This window comes from Paramisgurnus dabryanus, chromosome 13 (assembly GCF_030506205.2).
Source record: "Paramisgurnus dabryanus chromosome 13, PD_genome_1.1, whole genome shotgun sequence".
Classification (NCBI taxonomy): Eukaryota; Metazoa; Chordata; class Actinopteri; order Cypriniformes; family Cobitidae; genus Paramisgurnus; species Paramisgurnus dabryanus.
This window is the reverse complement of record NC_133349.1, coordinates 25,340,584-25,365,516: the sequence shown is the minus strand read 5'-3', so window position 1 is coordinate 25,365,516 and position 24,933 is coordinate 25,340,584. Positions and strand designations below refer to the sequence as shown.

Genomic DNA, 24,933 nt, shown 5'->3' with positions numbered 1-24,933 from the left:
ATTTTCAAATTCAAAAATGTGACCAGTCATGGAAACAGAAGTCGGATCTGGGGCATTTTGAGTTATTCCCCGATTCTGAAAGTGCAGTTTCTAAGCTTTCCAACGATGTTTAACACATGGAAATCTGATAAGATGTGGAGAAGTTGTGGTAAATGTAGCAACTCAAAGCCGAGAAAATAGAGACTGAAAGTTACACTTTTCTCCTGCCGGGAGAGACCATAGGGCTCATTTACATCTCATTTAACTAAGCCATACCCCAGTAAAGCTGTTTTGAGATACAGATTTTCTAGCATCATATGTAGGATTTTGTGACAGAAGGCCTGATGACAACATGCAAAAACTTTTTACCTTTGTGTTGATCACAAGTCGAATTCAGTCTGTTTCAGATGTGTGAATCATCCAATGACCATTTTTGTCCACAAATGCGTATAATCCATGAAATATAGATATATAGTCTATTGTTTACATCAGATTTCGCATGAACATCTGGTAATAGAATATAATATACAATCTGAGGACTATTTACGTCATAACACTGTATATGAGATTACACTTTACGTTCCGGTAAACACATGAACCCGCCTTCAAAGTTTGTATTTAAAATAGGGCGGTAGTATAATAGATAATCCAAACATCGTCGTCAAAAACATGACGTCCTTTAGGGATGTAGCCAATCGCTCACTCGTTCCTCCATCAGCCAATGACTTCATGAAAAATATTGATAAACAAAACATGTAGCCAATTAAATAACGAATTCAATGATCTCTGTGTGACTATTTGTGTGTTTTTGACTTCATGTTGTGCTGCAAGAACTGACAGAGAGATGACGTCAAAGTACCGCGAGAGCGGTAAGATTTCTTGAAGAGCTCTCCTGGTACTTTGACGTCATCCGACTGTGGCACCGCATTAAGTCGAACAAGCCAGTGACACGGCTGATGTTCGACTCAGTTCACTGTTATCTGTTCCGCCACATCTTTTTTTTCTTTTTTTGTGCGCCCGAGCTACGTTTACAGTCTGGGGAGATGCACGCTGTAAGTAAAAAAAGTCCAGTGTGTAGATTGTTTGCGGCATCTAGGGGTTTTGCAACCAATGGCTCAGTCCACAGCTCACCCTTACCTTTTGAAAACGCATAGAGAAGCTGTAGAAACATGGCGGTGCGAAATGATGACTTCCATGGACAAGGACCCGAGGTGTATAAATGGCTAATTTTAAGCTAATAAAAACATTTCAGTTCATTATCTTGTTCATTATCATTGTCTTTATACACCACTGATAATATAGTTGTGTATATCATGTTGCATTTCTGTCAAGAGATCCTACTAAAAGTTACACAGTGCACCCTTAAGAAAATAAAATGCTAAAAATGTATGGTTGTTTATGCATTTTTGCAAGAATAATAAAAATGAATTCACCTATTGAATATTGGAGAAGCACAGCTTTAGTTTTTAGTCTCAGTCACACACTTTAACTGGACTCAAAGGGATTTAAAGCTTTTAGTTTAGTTGACATTTTCTGTATCGACGAGTCTCAAAAGAGATTTACCAGGAATATCCCTGAGCAGAAAACATCTTTGTGTTGATTTCCGTGCCAATTACCATTCAACAGAGTACTGTAGAGTCACTTAGCAACTAATTCAAAGTCAAGATTAAATGTTGCATTCAGGGGCTCTGGGCATCTAAACAAGCAAACTTAAATGATTTTAATGCTGACTGTAGTTTGCGCTTTTATTTGTTCAGTCAGTGCAGGTTTAATACCTGTTGTTTGCTTCTCAGTCCCAGTTCTTTTTTTACCGAGCGTGCTAGTTAAGTAGTCGATTGCATTCTCATTGGAGTTTAATCCAGTGTGTTCTCTCTAGTCTTCTGTTCAAACTTAACTTTCAGCCTGTGGTATAATTGCTGGGTGCATTTCCTTCCCACACTGCTGGGCTCCATGCAATTTTCTCACTGTTTGCTTTTTCATCCGTGTCTAATTTGAGAGACGCGCCTCAGCAGAAATACGTGCGGGTTTGTTTGTGTGTGTGAGTGTCGGTATGCGTGTGTGGTGAGAGGCAGGGAGGAACCGGCTCGTTCGCTGGGAGATGTTCAGGCATTGATTGTATAGAAGTGTGCGGTGCTGGTTGCAAACAAGTTAATTAACAGTGTTTGTTAATTAGCATGGGCTCGGGGGCAGAGATGAGCTGTCACTGCCGGTGCTGTGCATCTCACCCTCTCACAAGCTCATTTCTCTCATTGAGATGAGGAGAGGCTGTTCTTGACAAGCTATTATTATAGACGTGGCTGTTCTGTTTGCAGAGCAGGATTTTTTTAGTGCAAGAATAGTCATTGAATGATCTTTGGTCCTGCGATTAGTTTAATGAGCACAGCGCAGTTTGTCTGCGTTTGTCGGGATATTTTAAGCAGTATGAGTCCATTATTTAGTGGTTCCCAAACTTTTTCAGCGTGTGGCCCCCCTTGTAAGCGATGCATTCCTTCGCAGCCCCCCAAAGAAAATTTGTGACAAAAACTGTTCTAAAACTCTAAAACTCTAAAAAAAAGAAGTAGTGCTTATGGTTAGTAGCCTTATTTTTTTAGGTTTAATTACACAGAATTCATGATAAATTAATGTATTTCATAAAATGTCATAAAACTGGGGCCCCCCTAGCACCATCTCGCGGCCCCCAGTTTGAAAACCACTGTATTAGAATAATCTTTCAAATAATGTGCCTTGTTAAAAATAGGTGTTGTTCTTCTCTAAGCAATTGAACCTAACCCAGAAAGTAACCCCCCTAATCTTGCATTGATGGAAGAAGACCTGAGCCATACTGTAACCTGAGACTAAAGTAGGATAGACTGGGAATGATTTGATTTGGGCAAATGAACAACCAGCCACAACACCCCAAGCATAACACTGGAAGATTTTGCACAGGCAAATGTCACTCGCATCACCTTTAGAAGATCTGAAACTCTACTTTGTGGTGTTATTTTTCTCTCCAAGGCTATTTTTGTAGGGAATGTGTTCATTGTAATGAGCAAAAGTAATGGTGGTAACAGTGGTTGATCTAAATGTTTTTTAATGGTTAATTCTGATATTGAGAAAACAATGTGGTCAATGTGAGGCCGATTTAACACAAATGTAATTAAAGTAATTGAGAGAGATGCAGAAAATCGGTGACACTAAACGAACGTTTAGAAATATCCACAAGACATTTGTTCAAATAATAGACTATTATTTGATCAATAAAAATGTAGGTCTGGATATTTTGCTCATCTATCTCTTTGATAAAACAATGATACACAAAAATAATTAGAAATGCACCAATATATTGGCCAATAATCAGTTACTTAAGAGTAGGCTATTTTGTAGTCGAATAGGCTATTTTTTAATAAATCGACTTTTTTGCTTGTCTGCCTTATTGTAAAAAACAATGATATACCAAATGCAAAAATAATTAAAGGGATACAAGGCAGCGTTTTATGTTAATAAATATATATATATATATATATATATATATATATATATATATATATATATATATATTAGGGTGACCAAACGTGCCATTCTTCCCAGACACGTCCTGGCCAGGATTTTAGGCGCGACTTCCGAAAGTTATATTTGTCGACCGCATCCGTCATAGGTTTTTAACTGAAGTTCAACAAATACGACTTCCGGAAGATGCACCGAAATCCTGGCCAGGTTGCGTCCAGGAAGAATGGCACGTATATAGATAGATAGACGTAGAAGGATAATATTTGTCTAAAGCAGTGTTTCTCAAACTTTTTCAGCCCAAGGACCACTTTATCTTCCAATTTTTTTCTGAGGACCACCTAACAGAATCCCACTCTAACACTTCCCCCCAAAAACAACAAAATAGGAAGGATAAGCTAAGTTTAAGTTTAATATGCAACTGTTTCAAGTCAAAAACTAATTTTTTAAACACAAATGCAATGCTATGTTCAGAAATTATTATATGAATTTTATTTCATTTGAAAAAGTAAATGTGAAATGAGTTGCAGCTTAATATGAACAACAAACTGCACATTTGAAAAAATGCAATTAAACATACTATAACAGCCTAGGTCCCACTTAATGTCATTCGAAAAGCAATTAGTTTAAAACTGAGGTGGTGGGTATATGAAGTCTACGGTTGTAACTATGGTAACAATAAAATACTGAAAAAAAATGTTCCCCTTAATGTCCAAAATCACTGAAATTACAGGGATTTTACACATGAACAAAAACTATTACATTTCAAAACTAATAGATCTGTGGATTTTAGCTGCTTTCAGATGACGCTTGATCTTTTATTTTGACTCATCTGTGGTTTAGCCAACCGATCCATTTTTACGTTATTAAAACAGAAAGGCAAGAACTGATATCACAGTTTCACAAGTGCATTAAAAATCTACATACCGGTAAATAAGTGATGATTGTATAAACACTTGCCTAGTTTAGGTCATCTTTTGGCGGACCACTGGGGGGGTTTGGCGGACCACTAGTGGTCCGCGGACCACACTTTGAGAATTACTGGTCTAAAGTTATATTAGTAAGGTCTATAAGTTCATCTGGACGAATGACGCTTTCCCTTTGCTTGTCTATATTTATTTATTTATAATTATATTATTCTCATGCCCACTCTCCCAATAAAAAACAAAACAGGAAAGCAGTAGTTTGCCTCTTTCATATCGCCGTTCATGGTAAAAATTATGCATGACAACACAATAAAACAAAAAATCAGTTGGAAAGGAAATATTGCTTACCTAACTTAGATAGGCATAACTGGATTGGAAATAAGCTGATAAACTGGGTTGCACTAGGGGGAGCTCATAGAGAAATAATACTCAGACTTGCCTGGTGTCCCTTTAAAGATGCACCGATATATCGGCCAAATATCAGTATCATTCAATATTTTTTTTACACTGTCGTCTATTGGTAGATAGTTTAAAAACAGTAGATAGTCATGGTCGATATATCCTTTCAATACGAAAAAGAAAATGCAATACTTTTGAGCTCTGTGTATAGAAAATGTAAAGAAACATCACTAGCTTAATGTTTAATATATATGAATGCATAATTTAATCTTCAGAATTTAGTTAATGCAAGTTAATATAACCACCAAACTATCGGTATTGGCATCGGTATCTGCAGATATCAGTATAAATGATTGCCTATTCGTATCGGTGAAAAAATGTAATAGTGGTGCATCTCTAAAAATAATACAACATGAAAAACTGCTTTTTCTAGCTTTTTCTGACATCTGAGTGGCTTTTCATTAGGAACAACACATTGCAGGACCAGAAAGACCGATACAAAAATAAATAAAAAACGTTTAAAAATAAAAAAGTCAGCTAATATACATGGCGGTCACATTGCATTAATAGTTAAAGCATTGCAACATATAAACAACATGAATTTCCTTCTGGTCCAGGTTTTGTACATGTAATGTGTAATCTAAAGCAGTTCTCATTATAATGAAATCTGAAAGAACCTTTAATAAAATTGTTTTACAAACCCTAACCTCATTTATCATTTTGATGCTCAATGTGTCAGTTTGCATGTTTGTATCAGGTCACATTCATTCATCTTTAATTCAGCCTCCAATTTTAGTACCTTACACACTTCAGATTTAATTCCATACCAGATGCATCTTGCTTTTTGCTGGTTCTTTCAGCCGGACCTCATTCCCCTCCCGATATATTGTTTCAGGTTCAACATCATTTCATCTCTTTCCTGTCACCTTTCCAGCTGTTGAGTGTAATTGATTAAAAACATCTATTCTCTCTTTGTTGTGTGTCTCAGATCTGCTTCCCTCTCCCCCCCACCCTTTCTCGCTCTGTTTGGTCTGGGCGTCTGCAGATGAATAATAATGTTTTGCCAATCCTTTTCTCAGGCTAGTGATGTACATTGAAAGAGACATCAGAAAGGCCACGCCGGGGAAGGAGCAACAAACCGGCAATGAATACCTGTCGAAATGCCTGACCCTCTTCATTCGTCACACTGTGATGGAACTGCCAGCCATCCTGGGTAAATCAATCACAATACACCCAAAAAAAGATGAAAAGTGAATGCAAAGAATTAACGAGAGAAGAAACGGAAAAATGTGGGGAGTGAGCATCCGATTTGATTGGTCTGTCTTTAATTACCTTTCTGATTGAATACGTGAGCGGGCCTCCAGGTATCGACCCGTTCTTCCTTTTCAATTTGCGAATCAGTGCCGCTACATACTACCGATCCCCAGACGAAACCGGTTCAAACCGGTTCACGTCCTTGTGCGGGCTCATCCCGACATAGAGATGCATGCACCTGCGTTCGCCCCCGGCCACCTGCCCGGATGATTGGGTGGATTTGTTTGCAAATGGTTGATTTCTCACTGCCTTTGTTTATGTGGGCTCTCTACAGATGACATCCTGTCTGCGTTAGGGTGCATTGTGGGAAGGAAGCATCCATCTCCGACACAGGCCCGTCATCTGAAGCAGAGCCTCCCTATGATGGCTGTAGTGCTGCATCTACTCACCTCACAGGTGTGTGTGCGTCTCTGTCATGTTTTGCTCACTTTACCTTTATAGGTTTTTGATCTGCACAAAAAGGTACCACTAGAAAAAACACATTGTGTGGGCCTGACTGTGTGGTTTAATAAATCATGTCAAAATTTAAGCATTAGTATCTGGGTTTACAGACTGTAGCTAGGAGTGGGCATACTGGGCGTTATATCGGTTGGTTGGTTAAGCTGTTGAAACACAAACAACAGAGATATATGCGTGTGCTTTTTCTGCTGTTCTGTTGCTCATTGAGCTTGTGAGCATTATTGCTGCTTTATTGGCCTTAAATACACATATGCATCAAAATGCCAGATGCACGTATTCGTATAAACAACAAACTGAAGCAGAAAATGCATGTGTATCAGTAAAACTGTTGTGAAATATATTGTTATCATTAGGGATGCACCGATACCACTTTTTTTGGAATACGAGTATGAGTACGAGTACTTGCATTTCAGTACTTGCCGATACCGCGTACTTAAAAAAAAACATGATTTAAATTTACAGGTAACAGCTTTAGTCATATAATTTAACAAAAAAACAAAGGACTAGTTTTCCAGTTTGTTGTAAACTCTGCCTCTTTGGACAACACAAGAGGCATTAACCCCTTACATGCCGCTCAAACATAGACATTTCTCAGACCGTGGTATCGATCCCTGGTATCGGGGGACTTTTAACACGTACGAGTACTTTAGAAAATGTGGTATCGAGGCCGATACCTGATACCAGTATTGGTATCGGTGCATCCCTAGTTATCATTAATATATTGAAATATATTGTTAAGCCCGGGTTACAGCTCTTCTCTGTCCCAACCAGATGAACTGATAGCATTGTGACAATGATATGATTGACATGAGGTGCAGATAAAAAAAATCTGATCACGCATTCTGTTATTCTCATTGTCACAGAAAGCGTGCCTCATGATTGCATAGCAACGAAGACGCGCAACCTCTCACGCACTTTTGAAAGAAGAAAACAGTGTGTTGACACGCGTTTAACACGCACTTTTAGATGCGACACGTAAGTGGCCCCGTAAACAATTACATTAATAAACAAACAATATACAACTAAGTAAAAAAATATTTTGGGGGGCCAGATAAAGAGTTTGGTTCCAAAACACAATAAACCCCATTTTTGAAAAAAAAAATAGTTACTGCCAAAATCAGTATTATATCAGGCCAGTATTTAAAGGTAAATACTTAATTTTACGCAAAATCCAAAATCTGCCGTGTTATTTTGTCATCTTTTCTCCCTTTTTTCCCAAAACGCAATAAACACCAGTCCTCCTTTTCTACAGAATGCAATAAATCCACTCCACAAATTACAGCGTACCATTCACGCAATGTAAACAAACAATGGCGGCGTGTTGAGTACACGGAGTCCTAGTTTTCCTCATCTACTCTGTACTTCGTGATCAACAAACAAACAAAACGAAATAATACTTTAATAGCATTGTGGTTTTCTGTGAAGGGAAATAAACGTAAGCCATCAACATCTAATAATTTACGCAAGAGGCATCGGGAGACGGGTGCTTGTTCTTTCGACAGCATCAAGTTCTGTCATGCTAACACATTGACCCCAGGGGATCTTATGAAAAACTTTCCATAATTTTACTAAAAGTCAACGAGAATCACAGCTGATCGCTGTGAAAAATGTTAAGCGACGACGTCAAGTACAATCGCAGCAATAACAGTGTTCCTAATATGACAAAGTAAGTGTTTTGATTAATGTCATTAATGTTTATTTTATTAATCAGTGTGTACAACTGTTCAACTAAATGAATATAAAATGGCAAAAATTATTGCACATTTATACATTGATTGAAAAGATTTATAGAATTTTGAAAAAAAAACTTCATGGATTTATTGCATTTTTTGGAAAAGTAATTTGTTTTTATAATAAATCTTTGAAAATCAAGTTATGGATTTGTATTTTTCATGTTTTTATAACCTAAAGATGCTATGTGAAAGTTTGTAACAGAAAATTGTGGTTTTCATCTTGTCGCTTTCTTGGTATAGAAAACACGTTTTTTACCGAAATTTGTCAAAATGGATTTATTGCGTTTTGGAACCAAACTCTTCGAATTATGTTATATGTTTGACAGAAGACTTGCGCTGAACGCGAAGACTTCTCCCACTTAATATGTTCGTGTTGAAACACGAAAATTGACCTATGTTCCGCACACAAAAGATTGCATTCGCCCATTCGGTGCACACGTGCACCGTGCCGAAAGCCCTGTACCGAAACGATCCGGTAAGAATACACGTGCCGTTACACCCCTACTTCACAGTCTTCACTGTATGAATTAAATATACACGCATTTGTATGAAGTACAACAGTTCTTCAGTGAAGAGCAGAGAGTCATTTTATTGAGAGATGAATAAGGTTACTGTACACCCTAAAAAGTGCTGGGTTATTGTCAACCCAGCATTGGGTCAAAAAGGGACGAGCCCAGCCCGCTGGGTTGTAATTTGACCCATGATGGGTTGTTTCAACCCAACATGCTGGGTTGTTTTAACCCATTGTTGGGTAAGATCTAAACATTTTATGGGTTAATTTCAGTCCAGCTGCTGGGATCGGCCCATTTTTTAGAGTATAGCTTTAAGACGTCATCATGTGCGCTGATGACAGGCTGCTGTGTGTGGGCGTGTCTGGGGTACGCAGACAAGAGCAGTTGTGAGGAAAACTGTCCAAACGCATGCAAATAATAAACTTTTGCCAAGAGGATGCATTTGTCCGCTATAGATATGTGTTGTATACCCTGTTTGATGGGAATGTGAAGACAAAATCTGCACGTCGCACATGAGCAACGGGTTGTAAAAATGCTTGCACTGCGTGAAAATGGACTCTTAAGCCGGCTATTCCCAAACTGTGGTCCGTGGACCACTAGTGGTCCGTTAGGGTACTGCAGGTGGTCAGTGTAAAGGCAAAATTAAGAAAAAAATATATTTTTTAAGAATATGTTTTATGAATCTGTTGTACTGATGTGATGACCATTTATAGTTTTAGTGCTAGTAAGCCTATTTAGAAGTGCAGATAAATTCAGGACTTTGTGTAGACATATTTTATTATGAGTATTATGAGGTGGTCCATGAAAATTCTTGATTACAAATAGTGGTCCACACACACAAAAAGTTTGAAAACCCCTGTCTTAAGCAGCCACATTCAGGATCCCTATGATGACAAAAGTAAACAAAGATCGGTTCATAAGATCGGCAAATTTAGCGAGTACCGATCGAGTCGTTTAATGCTGTTATCAGCCAAGAACCGATCTGCGGCCGATCAATCGGAGCATCTCTAATCACAATCATGGACCCTTTTAACAGCTGAGAAATATTTTCTCTCGGCCAGTGTGGCAAGAAGTTAATTGGTGTCCCTAGGTGGAAGCAAATGGCAGGAATTGTAACAGGTAGAATGGAAACAGGCTGTGTTTGTGTATGAATGACCCAGTGAATGAAGTGAAAAATTTAACCAGCCAAAATTAATTTACCCAACGGTTCAACACAGTGCAAAATTTCACTCTTTATCTGCGCTGATAATAAAGAAAGAATGTGATGTACCTGCCTGTCACTTGCTGTGTTAACCACTGTGTGTGTTTCTAAATGAAATCATCTATTAAAGAGCTTCACACACACACATATAAATATATAAACAGAGATTATTACCAGCTGCCAAATGGTGCAAAATTGGATTTACTGCTGACACACTCAGTCACGGCGAAATGGATATGAAGGGATGTGGTGTTCTCAGAGAAAGATGTTTGTCAGTAAAGAGCTGATGAGTCTCTATACTGATTAAATACAGTTTAAAGCTCTGGCAGGATTCGCCATGGATTCGCTGGCAGATTGAGATGTCTCATTTAAAGGACCGGCGCTGATAGAGCCGTCTGTCTGGTAGTTCAGCTGCTATTAACTCAACTGAGGAGGACACGCTGATATGTCCATTAACACAGAGCTGCAGTGGGTGGTGTAGGGCTCTGATAGGCAGTTCTTTTCTTAGATCGTCTGTTTTTGTGCATGCGAGTCGTAATAAATTCACTACATATGTGGTAATCGGTTTAATGGTCCTCACATGCTACTTTTCAAGATAGTGTCAGCATCTATTAAAGTTTTCAACACTCTAAAAAAATGCTGGGTTATTTTTAACCCAGTGTTTGAACCCAACATGTTGTATTTTATATACTCAGGTTTCCCACGGGTCCTTGAAATCCTAAAAAGTTTGTGAATCTGGGGAAAAAAATTCAAGGCCCTGGGAAGTTTTTGGAAATATACATACATAGATACAGTTCATTGAAAGTGCTTGAATCTATTTTATGCAAGAAGTTTTCTGGAAAAAAAATCCATATTATTCCCTGTGTAGTGTAGGATAATATCCTAAAAAAATTTAGACTTGTGCTAAACTGTTGGCTTTAAATGTTTATAACTTCTGTATGCGAATGTTGAGTCATACCAAAATTATGTTTTGCATAGTTGTGTTTGACACATGAAAATGTCTCGGGTTAAGTATGTAACTGTTGTTCTCTGAGAAGGGAACGTGACGCTGATCTCCCTTGCCATACTTCCTGCGTCCCTGTAACACATTTTTGGCAATTTTTTCAGATACCAATATACTTCCTGGCTCCCGCATCACCCTGTCTTTGTCGTTAAGCCTCACCATTGGTTGAATTTCAGCCCATAGACTGTAAAAAAATATGGATGTAGTGTCCATGACGCCACCCACTGGTTTGTGAAGATTCTTTTGAAGCTTAAAGCAGGCGTTGCCTGCAGTCGCCATCTTGGCCGTGTCACCGTGAATCACTCGCGGAAAACTGAAAATGGGTAAAGAGGCGGGATGTGGGTGAAGCTGAGGTGGCTGTTTGCTGAAACCACGCCCACCTATCTCAATTCTAGTGACAGCAGTGGCTGTTCAACCGTCACTGAAGCTGCCACGCCCTTAATTATGCAGAAATTTAAGGCTTAATATAATTTAAACGGATGAGTTACAAAAAAATTCACCCCCTCACAGTTTTCACGAAGGGCAAAATTAGCTATACAGACCAAAAACACTTTTTGTACCAGGCTGTAAACATATTCTTTTCTACTGTAAAGTTGGGCATTTTAACATTGGGGTCTATGGGAATTGACTTGCTCTAGTGGCCAGTCGATGAATTGCAGTTTAAGTCACTTCCATATTGGCTTCATCAGAGAGATCAGAAGGTTGCCCCTCGATTTAGACGCACTTACCACTGGAGGCGTCCCCAAAGCGTCACTGCAGTAACAATGTATCTTAAAACGTAACACAATGTAACCTTGCTCCACTTGAAATGTGTCCCCACATTTAGTCTTGAATTTGAGGGTATTGCACCTGGAAAGTTCTTGAAAGGTCCTTGAATTTGAAGTTAACTAAGGTGTGGGAACCCTGTATACTGTATGCTGGGTTCTTTCAGCACAAAATGCTGCATTTTAACCCATTGTTTGGTTAAATGTAAACATTTTCTGGGTTCATTTAAAGGGATTCTCAAGCCAAATATCAAAATTGAACATAGCCCAGCATTTTTTAGAGTGTAATTTTATCATCCATCTAAAATAATGAATAACACTTATATGAACTAACACTTATAGATTAGTGGATAACACTAAATTAACACTAATTTCTAGAAATTGTTCACAAAACCATGATAATATTGATAACCGTGGTGATTTTGGCCACTATAACCAATACCGTTTCATCTCTAGCAGTAAATCTGTAGTTAGTAATTAATATGTGTCATTGAATTGTTACCAGTAATGTACATAAGTATCTGTTCAATGTTATACTATCTGTCTATAATGTCAATCAGAGAGCTTCTTCCTGCATTAGTGGGGGGTGCTTGTCTGACAAATTGACCAGATTTTAGCCGATAGTCAAAAACCTGGCCCTGTGAAACTACACAGTGTGTGTTTTTGCTAATATTAAGGAAAATGCTGGAGGGCATAACTGGTTGTCTTCCCAGTAGCAGGTTGGTCTGCATCTTTGAGACTTCACTGGTCTCTGATGCCCTTGAGCCGCGCTCTCGTGATCTCAGCTGGTGTGTGGTTCTAAGAGGCGTTGTGCTTTTGTAATGTTCTGCATGCCCGTGTTTGTGCATCCATACATACATTCATGTGTCGAGCTCTCTCTGGTCTCATCCGTCTGTCTGGCCTGTTGCTTTACTGACAGCGAGCGCACCACGCTGACACTCACAGCATTCATCAGTCACAGGGGTCAGAGGTCACAACCAGAGAACGGAAGAGTGGCAGCTCTTATGGATAAGTGCTTAATATCTCATGGTCCTGTACTGTGACCTTTAACTTTGCATCATTATCGCCCTACAGCACAAACACGATCTCCCGCTCTCTCTCGTCTTTTAAATTGTGGCCCGCACAACATCCCAGTGAGAGATTGAAACAGAAAACACTTGACACAAACTTTTTTGTTGCTTAGTCAAAATGGGGCATGATGGGAAAAATGTCTTCAGGTATTTTGGGGGCTGTCCCTTACAATCAGTGTCTGTCCAGAGGTTGCAATTCATTGGTAGTTTGTAACTGTAAAAAAATGGACGACGCATCTCCATAGACTTGGCTGTTGAGAACATCTTGTGCCGATGGTGTTATTTGGAGCCTTATGGGGGGTGCACACCAATTTGCGCGAGTAGATTACATTTAAAGATGCTCTAAGCGAATTCATGCGTTATAGGCCATAAAAAATGTTTTGTTTCATACAGTAAACATCTCCTCACTATCTGCTAGCTGCCTGTCCCCTGAACACACTGTAAAAAACGCGGTCTCTATAGACAGCCCAGGCTTCGCAAACTGCAACAAAAACAAAGTGGTCAAACCTACCACCACAAAACATAACAAAGTGTTCCAGCCAATAAACGACAAGAAGGATTTGGGAGTGGGGTTGGGCGCGTTCATGACTCTTTCAGAAAGCATGGAAGGGGAGGGGGAGGAGTTAGCTCCTTCGAACGTCAACAAGAAGTGACATCACACAGATTCGCTTAGAGCGCCTTTAAAGTCAATGCAAAGACACTAATGGCGCTTTTCCATTGCATAGTACCCCACGGTTTAGTTTAGTTTGGGTCGGGGCAGCTCACCTCATTTTGGCGTGGTTAGCTTTTCCATCGCGTTTAGTATCAATTTGTAGTGGGAGGGATTATAGGAGTGCCGTTATATTTGCGCTGCATACTGCTGTGACATCATACAAATGAGAGCGCTGTTGTACATTCCCATACATTCATTTCTTTCTCAGTCCACCACAAAATTAAAATTGGCCACCACAAATAGATGTTTGCACATCACGTTTATAACTACCTCTGTCTCACATGACAGTTTCTGTTCAAACACCCGTGGCGTCAGTCGACGGCGCTCTGCTGAGCCTCATTCAAGTTGCATTTAAGCATTTATAATACTGACGTGCGTGTCGCGAATGTTCCGCCACAAACTGCAAGTTTGTAAAAACTCCTGATTCTCAACCTGTGGATGTTTTTCATCGCTAAAAGGGAGTTTGGGAACTAATAGCAGAGCACAGATGACAACATGTTTGCTCGAGACAGCACAAGCTAGCCTAGCACAGGTAAAGCTAATCTACATTATAGGATGACGCTGTAGTGACGATTCTCTCAGACCATTCAGTGACCTACAGTGTTTTCGCGTCACGTTTGGTATCAGCTCGGGTTGCTTGGAACCCCAACCGAGGTGGTACAAAAAAAGTATCAGGTACTACTTACTGCACCCAATGGAAAAGCTCCCAAAAGTAAGCTGACCCGACCCAAACTTAACCAAACCGTGGGGTACTATGCAATGGAAAAGCGCTATAATAGATGCAACCTCGCAATGTGAATGACGCGAATATGGGGCAGCACGCGCTATTCGCCTCGAACGCATCTTTGCGCAAGTTTAAAATATTTAACTCAAGCGGAAAATTTGCATGACACAAAGTTAACCCCCTCGAGTAATTTAGAGAAAACAACGCAATGCTTTGCGTTTGGTGTGTACACCCCAAGCGTGCCCTGAAAAGTGAAGCCACAACGTCTTCATCGCCCCCAGTGACTGGTCCCAGTATAGGTCATTAACCCCCCCTCCCCATGTTTTTCAATAGGACTTGAGACCAACTAAACAATTTAATTACACTTCAATTATCTTTTTTCCGAAGCTGGTTTCTGTCATTTACTGTAGTTTTTATCACGCTTATGTAAATTCAAGTGTTTGTTTTTAAAATAAGTTTGTTTTTAGTTAGTTATTTAATAATATAAAAACTGTGGTGTCACATCATGATTGACAGCTGTGATATGCGCATTCTGCGAGAGCGAGGGCGGGGCTTTGCTATTGCGGCTTTACTTCCTGCTCACTACTGCGCAGGACTGGTCCTGAAATCGCTACTGCGCAGACTCAAGACCCAAGATGTCAAGGCTGTATCGGGACACTGACGGCTTCACTTTTCATAAGAGAGCGAACGGATGTCGGACATCTTTTTTTACAGTCTATGGTATGCTCCATTAGTCTGCGCAGAAGTGTTCATGAGGTGGAGCCGTGGTATCAAGGCCCTGCCCATTTTTCAGTTTGACTCAATCACAGGCACACAAATCCAGTCGTCATACCCTCTTTTAATAGTGTCTAATAACCAACTCAAATAAAATGTATTACAAAAACCCTTAAACAATTAAACATTTATCCACATGATAAGAAAAAAAATCTAATTACATCACATTCGTTTAAATGGAGAGGGTGAGGTTTATGACCTATACTTCAGCCAACCACCGGGGGCGATCAAAATGTTCTGGCTCTACTTTTCAAGACATGTGTGCTACCCTTGGTTGCCAGTAAGATCTTGGGTAAAGCCCACAACAGATGGTCTTTTATGTCAGACTGTATGATAAACATCTTCAGAGATATCAATCCGATTGGCAGGATTGAGCATCACAGTGCAGCAATGTAGTCCAAAACCAGACAGGACCAAAATTCATCGCAAAGGCAAATAATTGGACGTCAGAGAGACGTATGAAGTGATCCAAGATAGACACTTTTGCCTTCTGATGAACCAAATCTTTGACGATATGCAGACTGTCTCAGATAGCTAAAATCATGCCATGTGTATTCAACTTTATTCAAGACAACTCTAAGACACCACTGTGGAGGCTGACAGTTTTTGGTAGATCTGAAATGTAGTAAGAATTCAAAGCTCGATATCGCAGTGATACAGTACAGTAGCAGTGTTATATAACTGTGCCTTTTTGGTTTGGCAGATTTTCCGACCACAGGTGGTGACCGAGGCTTTTCTTTGCAAATTTGGGAAACTGCTGGTGAGTATAGTGCCTCAGTGTAGTCACATTCATCTCAGTGTTTTATCCATAACTCCTTAAAATGCCACTTAACAAAGTACTATGTTGGAACCATGGTGACAGGTGGTATTGATAAGGTTATTCGCTAACTGTGATGTTTACGTACAGTACATGGTACTGCAAAAAATGTGTTTGCCAATATTATTTTGCATTTTTAGATGATTGATAATGTGATTATTTGTATTACAATATGGTGATGTATGTGTTAATATGATGTATGCTTTCTTTCATATGGAAAGAATCACATAACATCCATTGATTCTAATGAGACGAGTTTGGGAAGTGCTATTGGTAGGTTTTATATTTTGCATCTCTCTCTCTCCCTTCCTCTCTCTCGCTTTCTCTCTCTGTTCTGCATTTTGTTATTTAAAGTCAGCCTGGCATGAACTAATCTAAATGCTTTAGCGTATAAGATGCTTGGCTGCTTCACAATGTAGTTTAGCTCTAATTTCAATGTTATTTGTCAGGAGATCAGTTGCGCTCTTCCTACGTAATATGTTTTTAGTCATTACTTGAAATTTATGAACTCAAAGGTGCAATAACTGTTTGATTTCTTCAGTTCTTTCAAACATCTCTTCTTTTACAATTACCAGGGCAGACTGCATCTGAAGAGTTGATTAGAAACACACTTTCTGCAATGGAGGCCGTTTCCCAGCATCCTGTTCTGCTGGGCCTGTATCACTGGACAGTGAGTATACACACTGTCTGGTATAATCTGCTTCTCTCCCAATTATGCATTTCCCAAACTGAATTTTCTAAATGTGAATTTATGTTAATTACGAGAGTGTCACATTAACTGCTCAACATTATTCACCTTCCTGAGAAAACCACCCTACCATGAGAAAAATCCACCCACTCCTTTTTTAAGCCTCATTAAAACAAAGCAGTCTCATTAGACATGCTGTGTTGATTCTCTTGTTAATGTGATGTCACACAAACATAGCCCCGCCCAGAGCCACTGACTGACTGGTTAACTTTACCCAAAAGTTTTTCAAAAAGTGTTTGTTAGCCCATGTAGCACTAATGCGGCTATCTATACTATTATAACATACTCCATTCAGAGGAATCCGATCTATTTTTAACCGATAGCGTTCACTGTCTGTCGGTAAGGGAGTGAGGAGCTGTACCTCTTTTACATTTAAAGGTACACATGAAAACATCAATTTTTTGCTCCCACTCAAAAAGGGGCATTTTGGACATGCCTTCATAAGTGATCTGTGGGGTATGTTGAGCTGAAACTTCACAGACAAATTTTAGGCACACCTAAGACTTATAATACTTCTTGTAAAATGGGCATAATATTTGCTTTTTAAATGAAAAAATCAGTGTAATCTCCAGTCTCCAAGTAAATTTTTTACAGTAGTTAGTTCCTAAACTTTGTTTTGGGCTCTGTACAGCCATTAAATACTTCCCCTGTGTAATGAAAGACCATGAATAAGCACATGGGTAAACCAGCAGACACAATTACATGACGCTGTGCTGCATATGGAGAGGAATGGGCCGAAATGGCATAAAACCCAACATTCCACACTATGAATCAGGATGAGGCTGCAGCTTGTTTTAGACTGATCTAACAGAAATTTGCACATATGTTACGAGTTGGCTAACTAATATGAATTAGTACAAAGTGAATCGTACAAAATGTATGATTATTAACCCTCATAAGCCCTGATTTTCCTGTTCCTTGGGGATAAAAATGACCCCAGAAATTAAAAGAGTGATTACAAAATATTTACATTTTAATGATACAAATAATATATCTTTTTTTGTTTACTTCCCATATATACATTAATGCTGTGTTTTGGGAGATATAAAGTACTTTTGTTTACCACTCAATTCCTCAGCTACACCATTAGCTTGCCTGTAAAATATCAAAATTTTATGAAAATTTTACCTAAAGTATGATCTAAATTTAATTTAAATTGTTTTTAGATATTGATCTAGATGTTGTGTGTTAAATTTGGTCATCTGGTGTTTAGAAAAAAACATTAATGAATTACGGTTTTGGAAATAAATCATTTTGACCAGCAGAGGCCCATAGAGACTCATTCATTTCACTGGATGTGGCCAATTGCTCACATCACTACTTTAGTGATACATTTTGTGAATTTTTTAATATATAAACATTAAAAAGGACACTAAAAATAAATATTATTTCAAATAGTAGAATTTATTGTAGTTTATGATGCATTTTGAAATGTCTGTTTTTACAAAATGCCAAAGAAATTTGACTGAATGTAAGTGTGTGTGTGTGTGTCTGTGTGTGTGTGTGTGTGTGTGTGTGTGTGTGTGTGTGTGTGTGTGTGTGTGTGTGTGTGTGTGTGTGTGTGTGTGTGTGTGTGTGTGTGTGTGTGTTTGTGTGTATGTAAAGCTTGTGTAATGAGTATTTGGGACACAGGCTCTCTGTTGCTCAATAACAGAAAAAGTACCTTAATTACATCTCGCCAGGCGTCATTAAATGCCTTTCTCCGTTCTCAACAGACGTGCATATTCTGTAGAGTGTGTGCATGGCCATAGCTTAATGATGCTCATATAGGCGGTGTTTAAAAGCATGGTGAGTTGCATTCAAAAATGATGTCCTATTTGGCAGCTCACTAAGATTTGAGCAACCACGATGCAAAAAAATGCTGTCTTTGTATAGCAGACACCTCATTAAGTTTAAGAGTAACATTAGAGCATGGTATGATGACCAGAAATGCTGTCTTGAAAAGCAGAATTAGGTTTGATTCTAACTTTCCTGTCAGAGAGAAAAGTGCCGTCTAGGTTGGCAGCTCACTAACTTTTTTTTGAGGATGCATATCATGCCTGAAAACGATGACTAGTTTGCCAGGTTACTAAGTGCGTTTATTAATCCAAGATGTGTATTGTGGCCAAAAATGCTGTATGGGCAAAAGCATTAATTCTAACGCTTTTAAGAATAGTAACCGAAACTAAAGGTGCCAAAAAGAATGCATTGAAATGATCTGTTCAATTCTTCTCTGATATCTACATAGAAAAATAATTTTCAAGAAAAAAATTCTTAGTATTTTTGTCTTGTTTTCAGTAAAAATATCAAAAATTCTTAAATAAAGATGCTTTTTCTTGATGAACAAAACAACCCAAGAAAATAAGTCTAGAAACGATATTTCATTACCATGTACAGAACTCTTCTTATTCATCTATGCCTAGATAAATACAGTTTTACGTTCTACCGCACTTTTAAGTTTGTAATTAATGTATATGTTTATTAAGGTGCTCAACGATTCCATAGAAGAACCAACAGCTAAACTACGAATAAAGAATTAGCATTCTACTCGCATTGAAGTCAAGCACTTCGTACGGAGCGTGCGAAAGATCAAAGACATGCCGCAGGTTTTGCGTGGCGTTTCTACAATACACACGACCCGACTCCCACAATAGACAAAAAGAACGGCTAGATAACCTTTCCAATGCATCTGTGTGGTATTATTCTCTGCGAGTCGTAGAGAGCAAAGCCTTTTGTTCGAGTGATGCCCACAGCCATCCACATTAAGACACCGGTGTGCAACATTGCTTCTGCACAGCTGATTGTAGTTTGTAATAATCATAAAACCCGATTCTAATTTTCAAAAGAGCTGGCGTAAGGCCTTTTGTTGTAACATACTTTCTATGATCAAAGGGCAGAGCTGACATCACATTTCTATGCAAATTGGAGCTGTTCAGAAAACTCTCATAGTCTTTGCTTCCAGCTGTTTCAGTTTCCCTGTGTGTGTGTGTGTGTGTGTGTTTGTGTGTGTGTGTGTGTGCGTGTGCGCGTGCGCGTGCGTGTGCGTGTGGTCTGGTGCAACTGCTGACGTGTACTGTGTAAGCACATGTAGGTGAGATTTTTCACTTTAAACATAATGCACTTCTTTATTTCTCCAAGGTTGTGGATTTGATTGTGCCGCCATTGACGTCTCTTGCCTTCAGTAAGAACGGTAAGACACACTCCAGCTGTCAGCTGCAAAATATACACTAACACTTACAAGTTGGGACACACCTGCTCATTCTTTATTATTACTTTTTTCTGCATTATGATATAATAAGTACATTCATCAAATTCACAACGTTAGATAATAATAATGCAGTGACCAGGGCAAACTTCCTTAAAGTTTTCTAAGTTGCCTACACACTGCACACTGTGGTTATTTTCTCAATCAGTGCACCTGATTTTTAACCGTATTACTTTGTAGGAGGAGTTACTTTGTATGCTAGAAGCTTATTGACTTATTTGGCTTCCATTTACATTACATTTTATGCCAAAGTAACAAAGAGTACATTTACATGGGATTGAACACACAAACTTTTGCGCTGCTAAACTCAGTGCTCTTCCACTGTGCTAAATAAACAATATCTGTACGGCTCAGTGGTAGAGCACTGAGTTTAGCAGCGCAAAAGTTCATGGTTTCAAACCCAGGAATTACACTGATAAAAAATATGCATACCTTGTAAGTCAGTTGGATGAAAGCATCTCCCAAATGCATAAATGTAAATACTTCATATTTGTTAAAAAATGTTTTAAGCGTTTAAAGTCACAATGAAATTGAAATTAAAAACTTACATTTGGAATATTGTGGTATTTCATTTGCCCTCATAATTTTGCATAAAAAACCACAAATCTCTTCCCCTCCTCGAAACAATCTATGTTAACTTGTTAACAAACTATGTTAGCTCCTATCCCCACCGTGTTTATATATATAAATATATATTAATTTCTCCCAAGGGTTTTTGTCCTTCTAGGAGTTTTTCCCACCGGGTTTTCTCCTAGGGGGTTTTTTAGTCCCCGGGAGAGTCAGCCAACTTTGGCTTAACTTATCACTTTACTGTATACGTTACATTATTAATACGCTCGCTTGTACGGTTTAACCTTAGCCGTTATATTCTACTTCTTATATTATCTATTGATTTTCTGTGTTTTCCCCTACATCTTCTCATGTAAAGCTGCTTTGCAACAATTAGCAATTGTGAAAAGCGCTATATAAATAAAATTGAATTGAATTGAAATTAACTTCCGGTCACGAGGAATGGCGGGATGGTGGGGCCCTGGAAAAGATCGCAGCGATTAGCAAATAGCAACATGACCCAGTTGCAACAATCCAATCAAATCTCGATGGATGAATTTAAGCGCACTACTTTGTTTCTCATTTCAGAAGTCGCTTCACTCTGATATACGTCACCACAGAGAAAATAAGACAATCGCTACTTTCCTTTCATTGGTATTTTAAGTCTTTAGAACCAAAAGTCAGATGCACTGATGCTTTCAGCTGGTAGTGTACATCCAAAATGAAGTTAAATGATTCAGAGCTGATAGGATTTCATAAGTTAAGTTATGAATGTGTTGCTGTATTATGTGCACATATCTAAACTTTACCTTTAGCATGTATGTGAGCAAGTATAATTGAAACTGTGTGTGTGTCCTAGTGGAGTGGCGTATTGTGAGTCTGCATGTGCTCTCTGAGATCACGCCGCTACTACTGAGCCAAGAGGATGTGGAGTGGGGAGAGAAGGATGGAGGGAGAGAAAGAGAAAGCATTTCTTCCAACACCCGACTGCTGACGCTCATCTCTGAGGCCCTGCTGCCACAGTAAGACCAATCACATTCAGCCTGCTTTCATATTTTACTCTTCAACCTACCCACATTTAGCATCTCTTCTGTTACCTGATTGGGTGTTGGTACTCCGTGTTTCTCTATTTAAAGAGGTTAGCCAATTGCAATGGAGATCATTTGTGTGTATAATTCACCAAAATGTTTTATCATTTCGGTGAATTATCAGGATTTTACATTTTGTCCACACATTTTGTGTGCATAACAACGAGATAGTTTATTCTAACATATAACTTGACAGCAGACATTTTCAAGCAATGGCTTGTGGTCTTTTTTGCATTTATTTGCACTTGCCTAGACAATCTCACAAGGTTGAGATTCCAAAGAGGTTTAAATCCATCATAACGTCTGTGACTACACAAAGCATGTCTGAGAAATGCTTAGACAACAAGACTGTCGGCAATAGGCACACGCTATTATTTATGACTGCTTGTCACAAACTAGTCACAGACAGAAAACATTTTCAACAAATTCTGTTTAGATTTTGCTATGCTTTAAAGGTGCTGTGTGTAGATATTTGTGACTAGCGCTATCTAGCGGTAAGACTGTGAATTGCAAACAATGGCTTAGTCTGCAGCTCACCCCTCCCTTTCAAAACGCATAAAGAAGCTACGGTAGCTTCCACAGGCCAAACATGTCATCATCTGAAACACCGTAGATTTCTGTGTCGCGTTTGGTATCAGCTCTGGTCGCTTGGAACCCCAACCGAGGTGGTACGAAAAAAGTATCGGGTACTACCAGTACTATGGGTGCAGTACTATTGCACCCAATAGTGTTGTATATTATATTGCATTGTTGTCAAGAGATCATCCTAAAAGTAACAATATGCACCTTTGAATGCACACTAAACAGCTTAGGTATCATTTCTATTGGCTTTTATACATGTTGTTGTATATTTTGTAAGTTGTGCATGGCTACAAGTATCTTCTCTCTGCAGATATGAGATTCTGCTCCTGGAGCCGGATCCTGTTCCTGTTTACGCCCTTGAACTGCTAGTATCCCTCACTGAACACAGCTCACCAATCAGCAGGTAACCAACAATCATCTTTACACATACAGCTGGTAAAAAGTGAAATAATTAATTTCATCACTTAAGTCCATTTATTACGCGGAGGCGAGGGTCCCTGTACAGTGCACGTGACGCATTTTTTGTCATCAGAAGAGTGTGCGCTGGATTTTTGTACACGTGTCTGTACAATTATGCTTTGCAGTGCATTCGACTGTGCGCGGACGTTCGTGTTAAAAAAACAGACTATACTCCTTCACTCCCTTTGGTAGTTGCTCCCGAAAGTTGGTCATCATTTGCTTAAAATTGACCTTTTCTTAACTGTCGCATAGCTGGACACGCCCACTTCCTGTCGCTACCGGACACTGTCACTCATGTGGCCGGAAGTCGCCAAGCCAGAAGTCCATTGAAATTAACGAGATTGACGTTCTGACATCGCTGGCAGTGTACATGCAGCCTAAGGTGTAAATTCATGTCTCCATGCAAGTAGTATAGACCTTGATTTTTATAATAGCAATGAGAGCACATTTATTTGATACCACAGATCTTTTATTATATGATGTTGAACATGGCCATCTGTGGCTGCAATGAAAAATTTGCCATTTTTGTTTCTTTAAATGCAAAGAAAGCTTCTGTTCCCCTTGCCGTATGCAAAGTAGGAGGTAGATCACTTACACATTGCTTTGGGCTACATCAAAACATGTGTCTCTGGCAGAAGGTTGAATTACACGCTCATAAGGCGGGGCGTAATCAATGTGACATCACATTGATGGGGGATCCCCAACAGCCTGTTTTGGGTGACTGTTGTGGTTTAAAGGAGATTACACGAAGAAAAGATGTATTTTTATAGTAACCGGATGTTTCTGCACACACACGCAGGCAACTCATTTTCTGCTAGAAACACATTTAAAAGTGCATTTTCTAGGTTAGGGGGACTTTATTATCTGTTCTGAGCTTTTAAGAGCTCTCTTAAAAACAGACACTAGTTAATTCATGAAACATCTGCATAATGATAATTTAAGGATGATTTTAATGGCTTGCATAAAATTCTGTTTTGTTAAAATATGCAGCTTCGTTTACATTAAAATGCTTTTGTGATCTAGGTGGTGTAGGCATTTGCATTACATGTCCCTATTCTAACCAGTCAAACCTTTACGGCTTAATAGAAACAATTTTTACTTTTAGCTTGATTTAGTTTACAAAGTTGCACTAAATTCACTTATTAAAACTTCATTTTTGTATTCCTCCAAGTTTAAGTGTATTTTTCTACTGAGCAGTGTTCACTTCTATTACCAGCTTCTACACTATGAGCCCTATTTTAACGATCTATGCGCATTGGCTAAATGGGCGTGTACGATGCCACTTTTGCTAATTTAATGACGGGAAAAATGGTTTGTGCGCCGAGCGCACAGTTGAAAAGGGTTGTACATACAGTCTTATCTCTCATCCCCTTTAAAAGCCAGTTGTGCTGGCGCCTATGTCTGATCCCTATTTAAATGACGGACTTTGTAAACTGAAAAACTATGCGGAGGGAGAAGACCCCCAGTTTAAGATTAATGTTAAATAATTAGTTGTTGTCATTTTTATTGAAACTTTAATTTTTGTATTAAAACCTTTAAAAGCCTTTTTTTCAGCCATAGAAGTACAAATAGCCGGCTTTCAATTGCTGTAAATGTATTGCTATCCTACACAATCAATGTAATCTCATAAAATAATTAGCAAATATGCAAGAAAAGGTTTGTACTCTAAAAATACAAACAAGAGATAAAGAATTTACAAACGTGCGGAGAGCCAAAGCGTGTCAGCACTTGGACTGCACCATGGGATTTTTAAAAAGCATTACTTAAAATGTTTCTCTTCACACTATATCTAACCCAGTCTCACGAAATTTCGTTATATAGTCACGTTTTTTTTTTTTTTTTCGTGATATTATCACGAATTTCCGCATTTTTTCGTGATCATATAATGAATTCCTGTTTTCGTGTGATTATCACGTATTGGTTACTCAACTGTTTTGTCCTATTTTCTTACCATTGTCGCTTCAGTTTAGGGTTAGATTTACATAAAATGACATCCCTACCCAAACCCAACTTTAACCCTAACGCGCGAATTATAAAAAAAATAATCAGAAAAAATTGTATAAACCAATGTATAAAGTGATATTCTAATGCAAGCACCAAATCTAACCCTAAACCGAAGTGAAAATGGTTTAAAAACAGGAAAAAGCAGTTGAGTAACCAATACGTGATAATCACACGAAAACCGGAATTCGTTATACGATCACGAAAAAAAAACGTAAATTTGTGATAATATCACGATAAAAGAATAAAAAAAATATGTGACTATATCACGAAACCTTGTGAGACTGGGTAGCTATATCCACAGGTACAGAGTCATCATATACAATAGGATAGAGTTTAAAAAAACATTTAAAAATAGATGCATTTATTTACTTACCAGGCTACAGGTGAAG

At 38.7% G+C, this 24,933-nt stretch overlaps 1 protein-coding gene across 1 annotated transcript in view; it reads left to right on the top strand.

The window, feature by feature from the left end:
- ulk4 (unc-51 like kinase 4) overlaps positions 1-24,933 on the top strand; it is a 174,446-nt gene that overhangs the window by 60,661 nt on the left and 88,852 nt on the right. The window contains exons 23-30 of the mRNA XM_065270152.2: positions 5,867-6,000; positions 6,376-6,497; positions 15,757-15,813; positions 16,092-16,143; positions 16,446-16,540; positions 19,736-19,787; positions 21,271-21,433; positions 22,392-22,484. Coding sequence (XP_065126224.1) covers positions 5,867-6,000; positions 6,376-6,497; positions 15,757-15,813; positions 16,092-16,143; positions 16,446-16,540; positions 19,736-19,787; positions 21,271-21,433; positions 22,392-22,484 — 768 coding nt within the window. The remainder of the gene's footprint in view (positions 1-5,866; positions 6,001-6,375; positions 6,498-15,756; positions 15,814-16,091; positions 16,144-16,445; positions 16,541-19,735; positions 19,788-21,270; positions 21,434-22,391; positions 22,485-24,933) is intronic.